Below are 19,085 nucleotides of genomic sequence, written 5' to 3' on the forward strand. Positions count from 1 at the left end.
CCTGTCCCCTCCCCCACAACACCCTGTCCCCTCCCCCACAACACACCCTGTCCCCTCCCCCACAACACACCATGTCCCCTCCCCCACAACACACACCCTGTCCCCTCCCCCACAACACCCTGTCCCCACCCCCACAACACCCTGTCCCCACCCCCACAACACCCTGTCCCCACCCCCACAACACCCTGTCCCCTCCCCCACAACACCCTGTCCCCTCCCCCACAACACACACCCTGTCCCCACTTGCCCCACAACACCATGTCCCCTCCCCCATCACCATGTCCCCACATCGCCAGCACCGTGATCCCCTCTCCCTCCATCACATGTTCCCCGTCCCCCTCTCTCCACACCCCCCTCACACACACCCTCTCCCCTCTCTTTCCGCACCGTCCCCTCTATTCCCCCTCTCTCCCCTCCCCCCCCTCACTTCCCCCCCCTCTTAATTCCCCCCCCCCTCCCCATTTACCCTATCTTCGCTGTCATCCTACACCACCAAAGACAACTCCCCTATAAAGGAGATCTACTCTCTGACCTCCCCCTTTGCGCTGCTCTGAATCACTGCTCCTTGCACTTGTTCCCAGCTCCCGATAGGAAACCTCCGGCTTGTGTTCAGTGACAGGCCCCGGGCGCAGGATCAGTGCGGCCTTTAAAGAGTAAAGTTCACCCAGCCGTTTCCATCGACGCCCCCTCCACCTGCTGGGCCCCACCCACAGTCCCACAGTGGGGGCCAAACTGACCAAACCGACCAAACCCTCGGGCTGATTGATTGCTGTGGACAGCACAGAGCGCCACACAAATCACTATTGATTCTCAAGGCGGCCAATGAGAGAACGATTGATTAATGCTAGCGAGCAGGGACGAGAATATTTTACGAGTATATTTGTTAATGCGTGGCGATTGAGGTTCCGTCAGATGGTAGTGATTGCAGCTTTGAATTCTGCACTTGCAGACTCTAAATGGAGTACACAGATAGCATGATAAAGAGCTCATGAATATTAATGAACTATAATAATTAAATTTCCAAAACTAATTTCAAGACAATGGGCTACAAAACGACCATCTGATCAGGGGATGTGTTAATCTACTGATTTGCTAATAAATCATAAGATGTGATGCCCAGGATAATCTCCAGCATGTTGGTAATCGAAAAATAAGCAGGCAGATAGATAGATAGATAGATAGATGAGGCTGATTCAGGAAATCATGACTACATTGTGTGTAGATTAGTGCACCTTAACCAGGAACATTATAGAGTTCACAATTTATGGCATGCCTGCTCAATATTCATTCCTTCCTGGCATTCATTTTGCTTTCTTGCTTATCTCGAACCTGCTGTTCCTGATGCACATGTTGTGTATTGGTGGTTCGACACGTCACACTGCGAGTTATTGCTCTCAACCAATTTGACACTTGACAGTCTGAGGCACTGCTGAAGATCAATGGGCTGGTGTGGAGCATAGTACCGCGTGGGTCAGTGTGTTATTGTGCAAGATTGGTGTGCTAATCTGCAGTGTTCTAACAACAAATCGTATTTATATAGCACCTTTAACGTAGTGAAACGTCCCAAGGTGCTTCACAGGAGTATTACGAGGTTAAAAAAATTTGACACCGAGCCGCACAAGTAGAAATTAGCCTAAGTGACCAAAAGCTTGATCAAAAAAGGGATGTTTTAAGGAGCGTCTTGAAGGAGGAAGGAGAGGTAGAGAGGCGGAGAGGTTTAGGGAGGGAGTTCCAGAGCTTGGGGCCCAGGCAACAGGAGGCACGGCCGCCGATGGTTGAGCGATTATCATCAAGAATGCTCAGGAGGGCAGAATTAGAGGAGCGCTGACATCTCGGGGGTTGTGGGGCTGGAGGAGATTATAGAGATAGGGAGGGGCGAGGGCCATGGAGGGATTTGAAAAGGATGAAGAATTTTGAAATCGAGGCATTGCTTAACCGGGAGCTAATGTAGGCCAGCGAGCACAGGGGGTGATGGGTGAACGGGACTTGGTGCGAGTTAGGACACGGGGCAGCCGAGTTTTGCATCACCTCTAGTTTACGTAGGGTAGAATGTGGAAGGCCAGCCAGGAGTGCGTTGGAATAGTCGAGTCTGGAAGTAACAAAGGCACGGATGGGGGCTTCAGCAGCATTCTTGATAAACCTCATTCTGTACAATGTTGCATATAATAAGTGCTAAACACCTTTAAGATGGCATCTCTTGCAGTCCAGGCTATGCAGGCAGTGTGGCACCTGGTGTATGTGGGAGAGCTGTGAGAGAGAGGAAGGTTGAGTGTGGGCCCTGTAACTACATTGGAACAGAGTTTGAGGAAGCAATGTGTTAGGCAGCTGGTTCTTTGCCCAGTGCTCGTGTCCCGTGAGGTCTGTGTCCTTGTAATATTGGCCCTCACATCACAAATAAATCTGCTGTGATTTGTTTTTGTTTTTTTTTAAAACAGAGCACATTACAAATTTCTATAAACGCCCTTTAGTCATGTGGCTAACTGCATTCCTCAACATCATCATGACCATGAAACAGTGACACGGAGCCATTGTTGTTGAAATGATTACATTAGAAGCATTGGAGGCAATTCAGAGAAGATTCACGAGGTTGATTCCTGAGATGAAGGGATTGTCTTATGAGGAAAGGTTGAGCAGGTTGGGCCGATACTCATTGCAGTTTAGAAGAATGAGAGATGATCTTATTGAAACATATAAGATTCTGAGGGGGCTTGACAGGGTAGATGCAGAGAGGATGTTTCCCCTAGTAGGAGTATCTAGAACTAGGGGGTATAGTTTCAGAATAAGGGGTCGCCCATTTAAGACGGAGATGAGGAGGAATTTCTTCTCTCAGAGGTTCGTGAATCTTTGGAATTCTCTGCCCTAGAGTACTGTGGAGGCTGGGTCATTGAATATATTTAAGGTGGAGAGAGACAGATTTTTGAACGATAAGGGAGTCCAGGGTTATAGGGAGCGGGCAGGGAAGTGGAGCTGAGTCCATGATCTTATTGAATGGCGGAGCAGGCTCGAGGGGCCGAATGGCCGACTCCTGTTCCTATTTCTTATGTTCTTATGTAGAACGAGGGAGTTGTGCTCCAATATAAAAGAATATATGAGAGACCGAGGAACACTCATTTGCTTCTAAAAAGAGATAGAAATGTTTTTACTGTATTAGGATCACATGTTTTTTTTATACATTCACGGGATGTGGGCATCGCTGGCAAGGCCGGCATTTATTGCCCATCCCCAATTGCCCTCGAGAAGGTGGTGGTGAGCCGCCTTCTTGAACTGCACAGGGTAGTTAAGAGTCAACCACATTTCTGTGGGTCTAGAGCCACAAGTAGGCCAGACCGGGTAAGGGCGGCAGATTTCCTCCCCTAAAAAGGACATTAGTGAACTAGTTGGGTTTTTAATGACAATCCGGTAGTTTTGTGGTTACCATTACTGAGACCAGCCTTTGAGAGGTGATCTCATTGAACCTTACACAATTCTTACAGGGGCTTGACAGAGTAGATGCAGGGAGGATGTTTCCCCCGGGCTGGGGAGTCTAGAACCAGGGGTCACAGTCTCAGAATAAGGGGTCGGCCATTTAGGACTGAGATGAGAAGAAACTTCTTCATTCAGAGGGTGGTGAATCTTTGGAATTCTCGATTCCAGAGGGCTGTGCAGGCTCAGTCATTGAGTATATTCAAGACAGAGAGCGATAGATTGTTGATATTAAGGGAATCAAGGGATATGGGGATAGTGCAGGAAAGTGGAGTTGAGGTTGAAGAACAGCCGTGATCTTATTGAATGGCGGAGCAGGCTCAAGGGGCCGAATGGCCTGCTTCTGCTCCTATTTCTTATGTTCCTATTACAGATTTATTGAATTAACTGAATTTAAATTCCCCAGCTGCCGTGGTGGGATTTGAACTCATGTCCCTGGATCATTAGTCTGGATCTCTGGATTACTGCTCCAGTAATATAACCACAGGGTCACATGTAACGCTACACAGCCCTTTAATCAGCCGCTGAACTCCCTCAACATCCTTTGGCATCAGGACACTGCCCCGATGATCACAGCAGCTGGAGGATCGGGATCAGGATCAGGACCAGGACCAGAATCGGGACCAGGACCAGAATCGGGACCGGGACCGGGACCGGCATCGGGACACTGCCCCGAAGATCACAGCAGCTGAAGGATCGGGATCAGGACCAGAATCGGGACCGGAATCGGGACACTGCCCCGACGATCACAGCAGCTGGAGGACTGGAATCAGGATCGGGATCAGGACCAGGATCGGGACACTGCCCCGAAGATCACAGCAGCTGAAGGATCAGGATCAGGATCGGGATCAGGACCGGAATCGGGACACTGCCCCGACGATCACAGCAGCTGCAGGACGTGAAGTCCAAGGGCAGAAGGTGATCAGGAGCAAGGTTCCTGACTCAGAAATCTGCAGACTAAGACATTGGGCTACACAAACAACTCAGTGGTAGACTTTTAGGACAGCACATTCGAGAAGGAAAAATTACATTTGCACCCAACAGATATTTTGCTCTGTTCCCCAATTTTAGCAAAACTGTATACTGTATGCCAATATACAGTAGGAACGCGCCAGCAATATAAAGCTAAAATAAGAGATAGGTCTGCATTTATATAGTGCCTTTCATCACCTCAGAATGTCGCAAACCGCTTTACAGCCAATGAAGTACTTTTGGAGTGTAGTCATTGTTGTAATGTAGGAAACGCAGCAGCTAATTTGCGCACAGCAAGCTCCCACACACAGCAATGTGATAATGACCAGATCATCTGTTTTTTTGTTACATTGATTGCAGGATAAATATTGGCCCAGAACACCGGGGATAACTCCCCTGATCTTCTTCAAAATAGTGCCCTGGGATCTTTTCTGTCCACCTGAGAGGGCAGACAGGGCCTCGGTTTAACGTCTCATCCGAAAGATGGCACCTCCGACAGTGCGGCACTCCCTCAGCACTGCACTGGGAGTGTCAGCCTAGATTCTTGTGCTCAAGTCTCTGGAGTGGGACTTAAACCCAGGACTTTCTGACTCAGAGGCGAGGGTGCTGCCCACTGAACTAAAAAATGTTTTAAATGTCACCAACTTGATGGAAAAGAATGTTACTTGTTTACAAGCGTTGGATGGTGACGTGAATCGCACTGAAATGCATCACGTTGTACCACACGCCTGGTGCTAACAGGATAAAAACGATACATGACATTTTTGACACAGAATAATGAATGTTTTAGGAAGGCCATGTCCCCTCAAGTGCACTGCACATCACCAGAATAAACCTTTTGTTCGCACTGGTTCAACTATTTTTATCCAGATTTTCGACATGTTGCGTTGCAAGTTAATTCTCACATTGTGCCATGATTCACCGTCTCACTGACCCGGGTCACAATACCAGCTCACCGCTGCATCCTGTATAATACCTTTGTTTGCAGCACAGGGTCGATTAACTGCTTCACTGCAGTCACAAGATCTGTGACATAATCGGCAAATCTCTCTTCTTTATTTATTACAGTGGTGCGGGGATTCTGATCCTGATCCTAACTCGAGTCTTGATCTTGATCCTAATCCTGAGCCCAATTATAGTATGGTCCTGATTTTGGTCCTGAGCGACGGGGAAAGGGCGGGGGAGTGGGACTAGCGAGTGTCGGCACAGGCACGGTGGCCCAAATGGCCTTCCATGCTGTAACCATTCTATGTTTCCATCCTGGTCCTAATCCTTCTCTTCCATCAGGCCAATTTGAACACCATTTAGCACTGGCCCAGGAATGGTCAACTAACTCAGGACAGACCAGCAAACGAACCTAGCACTGTCCTGATCTGTTGTGACTCAGCTTTAAGCAGCGGAAGCCATCTGGAAAGCCCAAACATTCAAATTAGAAGCAACATTTCACATCAGAAAGCAAAGTCAGATCAAACAGGGCTCTCAAAGGCCTGTCATTGAGAGCGCTGCCGATACGCTCTCCAGCGCACATTTAAAAGAGACTCATTGTCGGTGATGTATTGATAGTTTTTGAAGTCCGAATTTTCTATTTGTAACTTGGGAGAACTGCGTTCCGATTTTAAATCGGGCCCATTCTTCCCTCATCGGTGCGTACTTCCCGTCAGTCAGCAGTGCGGTCAGGGCAGCTGGTGTAGCGGGTTCCCAGGAGCTAGCACAGGAACAACACCCCACCTCTTCTAACCACCACCCCCCCCACCCACCCCCAGCCAGTGCCCCACCCCTCCCCCCCCCACAGACAGCCAGCCCCCCTCCGCCCCCCCCCGCCCAGCCAATCCCCCTCCGCCCCTCCCCCCAGCCAGTCCCCCTCCCCCCCCACACAGCCAGTCCCCCTCCGCCCCCCCCCAGCCCATCCCCCTCCGCCCCCCCCCCAGCCAGTCCCCCTCTGCACCCACCCCCAGCCCGTCCCCCTCCGCCCCCCCACCCCAGCCCGTCCCCCTCCGCACCCCCCCCAGCCCGTCCCCCTCCGCACCCCCCTCAGCCCGTCCCCCTCCGCACCCCCCTCAGCCCGTCCCCCTCCGCACCCCCCCGCCCCCCCAGCCCATCCCCCTCCGCCCCCCCCAGCCAATCCCCCTCCGCCCCTCCCCCCAGCCAGTCCCCCTCCGCCCCCCCCCCAGCCCGTCCCCCTCTGCCCCCCCCCCAGCCAGTCCCTCTCCGCACCCCCCCCCACATAGCCCGTCCCCCTGAGCCCCCCCCCCCCAGCCAGTCCCCCTCCCCCACCCCCACATACAGCCAGTCCCCCTCCACCCCCCCAGCCAGTCCCCCTCCACCCCCCCAGCCAGTCCCCCTCCCCCTCCGCCCCCCCCCCCATTAACAGACAACATGGATCAGACTGCAATGAAAGGGCCAGTTCACTTGAGACAGGAATCCGTATCCCACTGTCCCCACCCGAAGGTTTCATTTTGTAGGCGGCTGAGCTCTCCGTTAATCATTGAAAGCTTTGCATTGCCAGTCTGTCACGACAGATTCCGATGCCTTGAAAGGAGTTGCCATCTCTACACAGAGGGAAGCGGAGGCAGTCACAGTCCTGTAATTGCCCGGGAGCATCTTCTCCAAAAGCTCACTCCCTGCACCACCAGAGGCATTAAGTTTTTCTCTCCCGATTTATAAATAAATTTAGATCAGGCAGTGGGGACGGTGCCTTCTGCCCCGTTTACCACAAAGTGCCCTTGCACGGGTTGGCAGTGCCCCGTTAATCACACCGATCAATCAAGAATCTAGAATCAGTGCCGGAGCTGCAGGGAGCAACAATATACCAGAAGCAGCTGGCTGTGGGTTCACCACAACAGGAACAAGAATCATTGTGGAAATGAGTGTACTCAAAGACAGATGTCTCGGGAGCAGAGGATGCTCTTGTATCTGGAATGTCTCATATTTGGAGCTTTTACACCGGTTACCAACCACTTAAGATTCCTCGCTTCCCCTATGTTCTCCCCTTCTCTGTGGAAGTGGGGTAAACCTGGTAAAAGGTTGTACGGCCAGCGAAGGTACTCTGCTGCAACAACAACAAATTGCATTTATCTAGCGGCTTTAACGTAGTGAGACATCTCTAGGATTTATCGAATAAAATTTGACACAGAACCACAGGAGGAGATATTAGGGCAGATGACCAAAAGCTTGGTCAGAGAGGTAGGTTTGAAGGAGCGTCTTAATAAAGAGAGGTAGTGAGGGTTTAGGGAGGGAATTCCAGAGCTTGGGGCCTAGGTAACAGAAGGCACAGCCACCCATAGTGGAGCGATTAAAATTAGGGACGTTCTAGAGGCCAGAATTGAAGGAGCGCAGATATCTTGGGGGGGTTGTGGGGCTGGAGGAGCTTACAGAGATAGGGAGGGGCGAAGCCATGGAGGGATTTGAAAACAAGAAATTTTTAAAAATCGAGGCGCTGCTTAACCGGGAGCCAATTTAGGTCAGCGAGCACAGGGGTGATGGGTGAACGGGACTTGATGCAAGTTAGGACAGGGGCAGCAAGGTTTTGGGTAACCTCAAGTTTATATAGGGTAGAATGTGGGAGGCCGGCCAAGCTGCGTTGGAATGGTCAATTAGAGGTGACAAAGGCGTGGATGAGGGTTTCAGCAGTGGATGAGCCGAGGCAGAGGTGGTGACGGGTGATGTTCTGGAGATGGGGAAGTAGGTGGTCTTAGTGATGCTGCGGATATGTGGTGGGATGTTCATACCCTGGTCATTCTTGATGTAGTGACCTTTGACAATGAGTGCCAGCAATCCATTTGATCATGGGGGTGGGGGGGGAGGGGAGGGGGGCATCCATCTAACTGCGTCCTGACCCATTAGCAGACACTTTCCCAGCAAGGGTTACTGGACTGTGACTGCACTCCCTCGCCAGGTAACTGAGCTCATTGCTGTGGCCCAAACAGAGATTGGCTAACTCAGCACAGACTGAGGATCGAACCCAAAACTGTCTGGCAACAACTGAGGTAGTGCTAGGCCAGTTGTGAAGTCAACCAAAGGTCACTTAGGCCAGAGACCGGCCCACCCAGACATTCCCTCGTACCCCCTGCCTGTGCCCCATTGGTATTTTAGCTCTAGATTCCGCAAAGAAGCAAAAGTTTTATTCCATCGCTTGCCAACTTCTTAAACTTTTTAAAATTTCGTAATTAAATAAAAATACGTCTGTTCTGTCGGCTGTTTCCAAACATGAAACTTTAACTGTGATTCAGCTACCTGCAAGTGACATTCTGTAAAAGCACAAATGCACAGCGCTCCGTTGTTTCTGGGCAGAGAGAGACAAGGCAGCTGCTAGTATAACTCAGATCTGCGAGCCGCACATCGCTTTGTGCAGGTACCCGTTCGGAGGCAGGTACCTCCACTGGTCGTCCGAGTCAGAAAGTTGTGGGTTCAAGTCCCACTCCAGGGACTTTGAGCACATGATCAAAGCTGACATTCCCAGTGCAGCGCTGAAGGAGCGCAGCACTGTCGGAGGTGCCATCTTTCGGATGAGACGTTAAACAGAGGTCCCGTCTGCTCTCTCAGGTGGACATAAAAGATCCCACGGCACGATTTTGAAGAAAAGCAGCGGGAGTTAGCCCTGGTGTCCTGGCCAGTATTTATCCCTCAACCAACATCACTAAAACAGATTATCTGGTCATCATCTCACTGCTGTGTGTGGGAGCTTGCTGTGTGCAAATTGGCCATCTACATTACACTTCAAAATTACTTCATTGGCGATAAAGCATTTTGGGACACCTTGCTATTGTGAAAGGCGCTATATAAATGCAAACCCTACCTTCCCGCTCAGATGAATGTAAAGGTTCCCATGGCACTATTCAAATTAGAGCAGGGTGGCACTCTCCCAATATTTATCCCTCAACTAACACCACTAAAGCAGATTATGAGATATGATTTCTGACACAGGGTCATCGACCTGAAACGTTAACTCTGTTTCTCTCTCCACAGATGCTGCCTGACCCGCTGAGAATTTCCAGCATGTTCCATTTTTATTTCAGATTCCAGCATCCGCAGGATTTTGCTTTTGTTATCAGATCATTGGCCCGTAAATTGCGGGCTCTCCGTTGCGTGCGATGTGCGCACACACCCAAAGAGGCCTTGCATGTGTCGGTGCTCGGCACGCGTTGCGCGTGCGTCAAGAACCGGCATTTGCGATCGGTCAAAATGTCTTTTGACAAATCGCAAGCACCCCCGGGAGAAGGACATATTTGCGCGCAAAGGTTTGGGCTATTTGTCCAACTCCTGCCCAGCAAATGTCCTTCAAACTCTTACGCCCGGTAAAAGCAAGCGTATAGCCTACTTTTACCGGGCGTAAGAGTTTTAAAAGACAGGAAAATTAAATGTTATGACTAATTTTTATATCAAAAACCCTGACCATTGAGGCAAGTTTATTTTTACCCCAATTAAAATATATTTTAATTTTTTTTAAAGTTTTATCTAAAACATTTAATTAAATTCAATTTTAATTAATTTTAAATATGAGAGATGTTTGTTTTTATTAATTGCGTTGTGTTTCTATGTTTTTGGGGGTATTCTCAGTGATAATAATGGGAGCACATACAGACGGAACTCGCCATTATTATCAATGAGAATACTCCACGTTCATTGGTGGCCCAGGCCCATGTGATTCCAGGTTGTGCGTACGTTCCTGGGATTTGAGAGCCCATCGCTGGGCTGCGGTTGGAGGCCTGGGACCACAAGTCTACGTTCCTCCAGAACCACCAGGTACTTCCGTTAAAAAAAATTTTGGTCGGAGGCATCCGCCCGCAGGAAGACTCCCACCGCAATTCCTGGGCCATTATCTACTGCGTTATCCTACATTACAACAGTACCTACACTTCAAAAGCATTTCATTGGCTGCAAAGCACTTTGAGACATCCTGAGGCGTGATATAAATGCAAGTTCATTTTTGTTAAAATGGTGGCACATTCCAGGTTATTTTCATCTCACTGAATAGAGGAGAGCTCAGGTCTGGGTCAGCTGATCTCCGCTAGGGCTGGGGCAGGCCCTAACACTTGTCATCAGGCTGTAGCATTCACCTAGGCCCACTGCTCCTGCCCGTCACCCTGCTGGAAGAGTTTGTGCCTGAACATCGGGTGCGAACATGGACCACCTCAATTCTGACACCCCTCCCCACCCCTCAATCAAAAAGGATGCGTTAAGGCTCGGAATTTGGCAAGTGTCTCATCGCCTGACTCATAGAAACATAGATAGAAACATAGAAAATAGGTGCAGGAGTAGGCCATTCGGCCCTTCTAGCCTGCACCGCCATTCAATGAGTTCATGGCTGAACATGCAACTTCAGTATCCCATTCCTGCTTTCTCACCATACCCCTTGATTCCCCTAGTAGTAAGGACTTCATCTAACTCCTTTTTGAATATATTTAGTGAACTGGCCTCAACAACTTTCTGTGGTAGTGAATTCCACAGGTTCACCACTCTCTGGGTGAAGAAATTCCTCCTCATCTCGGTCCTAAATGGCTTACCCCTTATCCTTAGACTGTGTCCCCTGGTTCTGGACTTCCCCAACATTGGGAACATTCTTCCTGCATCTAACCTGTCTAAACCCGTCAGAATTTTAAACGTTTCTATGAGGTCCCCTCTCATTCTTCTGAACTCCAGTGAATACAAGCCCAGTTGATCCAGTCTTTCTTGATAGGTCAGTCCCGCCATCCCGGGAATCAGTCTGGTGAACCTTCGCTGCACTCCCTCAATAGCAAGAATGTCCCTCCTCAGGTTAGGAGACCAAAACTGAACACAATACTCCAGGTGTGGCCTCACCAAGGCCCTGTACAACTGTAGCAACACCTCCCTGCCCCTGTACTCAAATCCCCTCGCTATGAAGGCCAACATGCCATTTGCTTTCTTAACCGCCTGCTGTACCTGCATGCCAACCTTCAATGACTGATGTACCATGATACCCAGGTCTCTTTGCACCTCCCCTTTTCCTAATCTGTCACCATTCAGATAATAGTCTGTTTCTCTGTTTTTACCACCAAAGTGGTACTCCCCAAAGCCTTTCCACCATCTACCAGGCACAAGTCAGGAGTGTGATGGAACACTCTCCACTGACCTGGATGGGTGCAGCTCCAACAACACTCAAGAAGCTCGACACCATCCAGGACAAAGCAGCCCGCTAGATCGGCACGCTACCCACCACCTTCAACACTCACTCCCTCCACCACCGGCGCACCGTGGCTGCAGTGTGCACCATCTACAAGATGCACTGCAGCAACTCGCCAAGGCTTCTTCGGCAGCACCTCCCAAACCCACGACCTCTACCACCTAGAAGGACAAGGGCAGCAGGTGCATGGGAACACCACCACCTCCACGTTCCCCTCCGAGTCACACACCATCCTGACTTGGAAATATATCGGCCGTTCCTTCATCATCGCTGGGTCAAAATCCTGGAACTCCCTCCCTAACAGCACTGTGGGAGCACCTTCACCACACAGGACTGCAGCGGTTCAAGAAGGCACCTCACCACCACCTTCGAGGGCAATTAGTTAGGGATGGGCAATAAATGCCGGCCTTGCCAGCGACACCCACATCCCGCGAACGAGTAAAAAAAATTTAAAAATTGCCACGTAGGCAAGTTCCCGGCGGGCTCCAGTGCCTGAGGAATTGGATAATGAGATACGTTTAACCAAATTCTGTTCTTTGAGCAATCCAGGGTGGTTTCTTAGATTCTTTAAAATTTGTATTAAAAAGTCTACAAGTCTTCACAGCTCCTTCAAGAGAAGAGGGGGTGAGAAAAAGGAAAGCAGAGAGGCAAAGAGAGTGGAAAGTTTCAGAAAAGATTCACCTCCCCCCCACTGGTTTTAGATCCCCCTGTGTTATGCATCATTCCTGGGTTGATGGAGCAGACAGGTAACACAAGCCTCATCGCTGGCAATGCTGCGGAGAGGGTAGCCCTCACGTGGTCTTCTCCTCCCGACCTCCAGCAAGGACCTGGCCTGGGCCGGGAGCACGATATCTGGGTGTGGTGATAACGGGCCTGAGCCTGCTTCGCAACACACAGAATGATACAGCGCAGGAGGCCACCATTCGGCCCATCGTGCCCATACAGGACACAGTGTAGTGCATGGTACAACCATATGCTGTGTGGCCACACCACGTCGAGAACCTCCACCGCTACTGGCACAACGTGCACGGTGAATGAATTTGCACCTGTCTATCATCCCGTCAAATCCCCCAAAATGGGAAAAGAGGCAAAGTGTGTAACTGCACCTTGTGATCCAGATCCAAGAGCAAGATTTTGGTCAAGCTCTGGGACCTTGCATGGTTGGGGGTTGGCAATATCTATGAGCATAACTCGAGGCCATCAATATCAGATAGTCACCTAGAAATCCAATGGGGAATTCAGGAGAAACTTCTTTACCCAGAGATCGGTGAGAATGTGGAACTCGCTGCCACAGGGAGGGGTTGAGGCGAATCGTAACGATGCATTTAAGGGGAGGCTGGACAAGCATATGAGGGAGTAGGGAATAGAGGGTTATGCTGATAGATTTAGATGAGAAAACACGGAGGAGGCTCGAGTGGAGCATAAACGCCGGCATGGCCTGGTTGGGCCGAATGGCCTGTTTCTGTGCCGTATATCCCGTGTAGGTGCAAGCATGCATCTGCAACTCATCTGTCTGGTGTCTCGGCTATTTGAATTCAGGGACTGGAGCATGCCTTCCTAGTCTCAAGTGTAGTTACAGATCTTGGATCAAGGCTGTTGGCACCAGGATGGAGACTGTGGCCAGTCTGGACACCCTCAGGACATGGTGAAGGAGCGGTGTTTGGGATTGGGGGCTCAGTACAGTGTCAGCGGGCCAGGCTTGAGCATTTCAACGTGAGCATTTCAGGCCCAGACCCATTGGCCACCTCTCGAACAGTAACATTAAACCCAAAGGCTTTGGCTCCTCCCAAACACAGCAATCACCACTTGCTGATGTCTGTCTGATTCCTCTCCAAACACGTGGGAGTAGCTCACAAACAAATGATTCATTTCAAAATATTTAAACATGGTCTGAATATTCCAAAGCAGTGGCTGTCTCTCAGTTGAACACATGCGGCAACCAGCAACCAGCAGCTCACTTATTTTTGCTTGTGCTCCGTCTTTCAGATGAGACATTAAACTGAGGCCCCGACTGCCCTCTTAGGTGGACGTAAATATAGTAATGTAGAAACATAGAAAATAGGTGCAGGAGTAGACCATTCGGCCCCTCGTGCCTGCACCGCTATTCAATTAGATCATGGCTGATCATTCAGTACCCCTTTCCTGCTTTCTCTCCATACCCCTTGATCCCTTTAGCCGTAAGGGCCATATCTAACTCCCTCTTGAATATATCCAATGAACTGGCATCAACAACTCCCTGCGGTAGGGATTTCCACAGGTTAACAACTCTCTGAGTAAAGAAGTTTCTCCTCATCTCAGTCCTAAATGCCTTACCAATTATCCTAAGACTGTGTCCCCTGGTTCTGGACTTCCCCAACATCGGGAACATTCTTCCTGCATCTAACCTGTCCAGTCCCGTCAGAATTTTATATGTTTCTATGAGATCCCCTTTCATCCTTCTAAACTCCAGTGAGTACAGGCCAGTCGATCCAGTCTCTCCTCATATATCAGTCCTGCCATCCCGGGAATCAGTCTGGTGAACCTTCGCTGCACTCCCTCAATAGCAAGAACGTCCTTCCTCAGATTAGGAGACAAAAACTGAACACAATATTCCAGGTGAGGCCTCACCAAGGCCCTGTACAACTGCAATAAGATCTCCCTGCTCCTATACTCAAAACCTCTAGCTATGAAGGCCAACATACCATTTGCCTTCTTCACCGCCTGCTGTACCTGCATGCCAACTTTCAATGACTGATGTACCATGACACCCAGGTCTCGCTGCACGTCCCCTTTTCCTAATCTGCCGCCATTCAGATAATATTCTGCCTTCGTGTTTTTGCCCCCAAAGTGGATAACCTCACATTTATCCACATTATACAGCATCTGCCATGCATTTGCCCACTCACCTAACCTGTCCAAGTCACTCTGCAGCCTCTTAGCGTCCTCCTCACAGCTCACACTGCCACCCAGTTTAGTGTCATCTGCAAACTTGGAGATATTACATGCAATTCCTTCATCTAAATCATTAATGTATATTGTAAATAGCTGGGATCCCAGCACTGAGCCCTGCGGTACCCCACTAGTCACTGCCTGCCATTCTGAAAAGGACCCGTTTATCCCGACTCTCTGCTTCCTGTCTGCCAACCAGTTCTCTATCCACATCAGTACATTACCCTCAATACCATGTGCTTTAATTTTGCGCACCAATCTCTTGTACGGACCTTGTCAAAAGCCTTTTGAAAGTCCAAATACACCACATCCACTGGTTCTCCCTTGTCCACTCTGCTAGTTACATCCTCAAAAAATTCTAGATTTGTCAAGCAGGATTTCCCTTTCATAAATCCATGCTGACTTGGACCGATCCTGTCACTGCTTTCCAAATGCGCTGCTATTTCATCTTTAATAATTGATTCCAACATTTTCCCCACAAAGATCCCGTGGCACTACTTCGAAGAAGAGCAGGGGAGTTATCCCCGGGGTCCTGGGCCAATAGTTATCCCTCAAATCAACATAACAAAAAAAAAATGATCTGGTCATTATCACACTGCTGTTTGTGGGAGCTTGCTGTGTGCAAAATGCCTGCCGCGTTTCCCACATTACAACAGTGCCTACACTCCAAAAGTACTTCATTGGCTGTAAAGCGCGTTGAGACGTCCGGTGGTCATGAAAGGCGCTATATAAATGCAAGGCTCTCTTTCTTAATACAAGTATAAAAGGGGAAAGCGTGCAACATCCCGATTTAAACAATCACAATCAATTAAGGGATCTCCAATGTCATTTTGGCGGGGTGGTGGGGAGCAGCATTTATGGACATAATTTTGAAAATACTGCACTTTTTTTCCAGAATACACTGTATTGACCCGTACCATTCATTCCTGTGACCTTCCAGATAATCCTTTATGACAATCCACTGAATCATGACCCCCAGGAAATTGAGCTGGTCGATGATGACAAAATGAAAGGGTTTTTATTTGCCAGAGAGGGCCTCTGTCTTGAAAAATAACTGCTTCTGCGGCAGGGGAGGCTTTGCCGGCAATGCAGCGGCAGGAATTGAAAGCGGTGTGATCATTCCCGCTGTGCACTAAACGGGGAAAGAGATGTTGAAATGTCCGTGCACGTTCCTCATGGCTGATCTGAAACGGTTAAACTACAAGCAGGCTGTAGCCAATAGCTGGCACTCTGTCAAGTTACATTGGAACAACACCGGGGTTTTTTTTTAATATCCCCTTTCTTCTTCTTGCCTCAGCTCCCATAAATAGCACCGTGGGGCTCTGTTTTGCTCTATCCCCTTACCTGCTCTGTCGCTCGCTGGCTTGTCTCGGGGCGTCCTGCCCAGCTCACCTGCAGTAGTCTCCGATGGCCCCCGGACAGGTGTCGCACCCTCGGGTGTCTCGAAATTCGTTTCGGAGTCAGAACTGGAGAGGAGGGGGAAAAATAAAAATCAAAAATTGCTCCTTTTCAGTTTCTCTTTTCATCACATTCATATCTTTGAAATAAAAAATCCTGCCCTGTCCTCCCCCAGCCCAGGATATATATATATAGATTTTTTTTTCTCAAAAGAAGCACAACTTGCCTAAAACTTAACCTTTTCTCTTCCAGCTTGAGCACTTCATCGCCTCCCTCCTCTTCATTTTCTTCTGTTGTCCCCCCTCGCACCGCAGACCAAGTCCACTTGGCCCACTGAATGGGAGACAGGATTTGCCACGGACTGAAAGCCATTGGGGGGAAATTTGGTAAAAATTCTGAGCTTCAAACAAAATGGAAACTACAAAAAAAAGACTGGTGTGTGTGTGTGTGTGTGTGTGCTTCTGCTGAGATCACGGATGTGGTTAAATATGAATTATCAAGTCACTGCATGGCTTCTTCCTCCAATGCTTCAAGCCTGGCCGCTTATGTGCAGTACATGACAATTTCACTTCCTCCTCGTCCTGTGTGTGTGTGTGTGTAAGGGGTGTCTGTTAAATAGATCCAGCAGATTTCGCGCAGAGCTTATTTTCTCTCCATGGTGCAGCCCTCGATAGGAGGGGAAGAAAAATGCACACAGCAATCCGTTTGCATGCAACTCCCTCCCTCCAGTAGCATCCACAAGCCTTTTGCAAAATGCCAAACAAGAGTCAGCTGGCTGGCGGGGAGCAGCGCTCGCTGTCAAAGCCGCCCCCTTTTAGATTGTGCTAACCAGAAGTTGGCGATGGGGAGGCTGCGGAGGGGCTCTGCAAGCCACAAAGGCATGTGTGTCTCTCATCCTGTGACTCAGTCTCCCCCTGCGTTTTTTTTTTTGCTGGTGCGGTGGTGGAATCCAACTCACTGCTGCCGCGACTCCTGGCAAACCCAAGTTCATTAAAGCTTCCAGCCCAGGAGCAGGGCTGAATGCAAAATAATTTCACATTCGTGACAGGACTGCTTGAAAGATGGCTGTGTTGCCAAGAGACACGTCAAGCCCATGTCCACATTGTATTGCAGGATATTTACCATGTGCTGGAGTTGTATTGGCAATTAATATACTGTATGAATTATTTAGGTGTCTTTCAATCATTCATTCGCGGGATGTGGGCATCGCTGGCAGTGCCCATCCCTAATCGCCCTCGAGGGCAGTGGTGAGCTGCCACCTTCAACCATTGCAGTCCGTGTGGTGAAGGGGCTCCTACACAAAGTAAGACAATAGCGCCTTTCACAACCACCCGAAGTCCCTAAAGCACTTTACAGCCAATTAATTACTTTTTTGAAGTGTCTTCGCTTTTGTCATGCAGGAAACACAGCAGCCAATTTACACACAGCAAGCTCCCACAAACAGCAATGTGATAATGACCAGGTAATCTGTTTTTGTGATGTTCATTGAGGGATAAATATTGGCCCCAGGACACCGGGGAGAACTCTTCTTCGAATTAGTGCCGTGGGATCTTTTACATCCACCTGAGAGAGCAGACGGGGCCTCAGTTTAACGTCTCATCGAAAAGAAGGCACCTGCGACAGGGCAGCACTCCCTCAGTAGTTTCAGCCTAGATTTATGTGCTCAAAGTCCCTGGAGTGGGACTTGAACCCACAACCTTCTGACGTGGAGGCAAGTGTGCGGCCCACTGAGCCACAGCTGACAGCATGCTGTTAGGGAGGGAGTTCCAGGATTTTGACCCAGCGACGATGAAGGAACGGCGATATATTTCCAAGTCAGGATGGTGTGCGACATGCAGGTGATGGTGATCCCATACACCTTGTCCTTCGAGGTCATGGACTTGGAAGAAATACTTTAGCGCATAATATAATCAGTGTAATTTTTTTTTTAATTGGACAATTTTTAATGCCAAAGCATCAGTCATATGAGGCCATATATATATATTTAGCTCCTAAATACTAACCTCTTTAAACTGTCTCGCTGCCTCTGTAGTCCTTCGGCTGGCTGCCAAACCGCATTGAAAATAGGTTGGAAAGCCAAATAGTATTCTTGAAAATTAAATAAACTATAGGCTGCTGATCCCAAATCTTCCGGTATACTGGGGACAGCGAGAGGTTTGAGCTACGCCCTGAGCGCAACAGGCGGTATAACTCCAGACCCTGACTCTGGAGCGCACCGGTGCTGAGACCCTCAGGCACCAGCTGGATGCCGTGTAGCTTCTGCACCGGCAGAAGGCCCAGACGCAAAGTGCCAATTTACAAACCTGCTTTTGGCTCTTTTTATATTGTCGGAGCGAAGAGACCCTCCTCCCCCCAATCCCGAATCCAGGAGGTGTCTGTGTCGGGGCAGACATACACAGCGCACCTTCTCAGCTGTGGCTCAGTGGGTAGCACTTTCACCTCTGAGTCAGAAGGTTGTGGGTTCAAGTCCCACTCCAGGGACTTGAGCACAAAAGTCTGGTCTATCATTCCAGGGCAGTGCTGAGGGAGTGCTGTATTGTTGGAGGTGCTGTCTTTCAGATAAGACATTAAACAGATTTCAGATTTCTGAATGATAATGGAGTCATGGGTTCAGGGAAAGTGGAGCTGAGCCCAAGATTAGATCAGCCATGAAAGGCGGAGCAAGCTCGAGGGGCTAAATAGCCTACTCCTATTTCTTATGTTCTTATAAACCGAGGCCCCGTCTGCTCTTTCAGATGGATGTAAAAGATCCCGTGGCCCTATTTTGAAGAAGAGCAGGGGAGTTATCCCCGGTGTCCTGGGCCAATATTTATCCCTTAAACAACATCACAAAAACAGATTATCTGGTCATTATCACATTGCTGTTTGTGGGAGCTTGCTGTGCGCAAATTGGCTGCCATGTTTCCTACATTACCACAGTGACTACACTCCAAAAGTACTTCATTGGCTGTAAAGCACTTTGAGACGTCTGGCGGTCGTGAAAGGCGCTATATAAATGTAAGTCTTTCTTTGTTGCTGAGTTCAGAATGACCAGCAGTGCAGCAATAACTTGCGTTTATATAGCGCCTGCCTTAAATGTAGCAAAGCTTCCCAACCCAAGGCACTTCTCAGGGATTTTAAATCAGACAAAATTTGACACTGGTCCACAGAAGGAGATATTAGGTCAGGCGGCCAAAAGCTTGGT

General features: G+C 49.3%; 1 protein-coding gene across 3 annotated transcripts in view; it reads right to left on the reverse strand.

Annotated features, from left to right (window-relative positions):
- The window catches only part of tacc1 (transforming, acidic coiled-coil containing protein 1), a 220,533-nt gene that overhangs the window by 120,319 nt on the left and 81,129 nt on the right, over positions 1 to 19,085 (reverse strand). For 2 of the 3 annotated variants that reach the window (XM_070865966.1, XM_070865964.1), the window contains one exon: positions 15,848 to 15,969. In XM_070865966.1, the coding sequence (XP_070722067.1) occupies positions 15,848 to 15,969 (122 nt within the window). Of the gene's footprint in view, positions 1 to 15,847; positions 15,970 to 16,139; positions 16,548 to 19,085 lie in introns of those variants that run through there. The other variant, XM_070865965.1, reaches the window with a different exon arrangement.

Source organism: Pristiophorus japonicus, chromosome 22 (assembly GCF_044704955.1).
Source record: "Pristiophorus japonicus isolate sPriJap1 chromosome 22, sPriJap1.hap1, whole genome shotgun sequence".
Classification (NCBI taxonomy): domain Eukaryota; kingdom Metazoa; phylum Chordata; class Chondrichthyes; family Pristiophoridae; genus Pristiophorus; species Pristiophorus japonicus.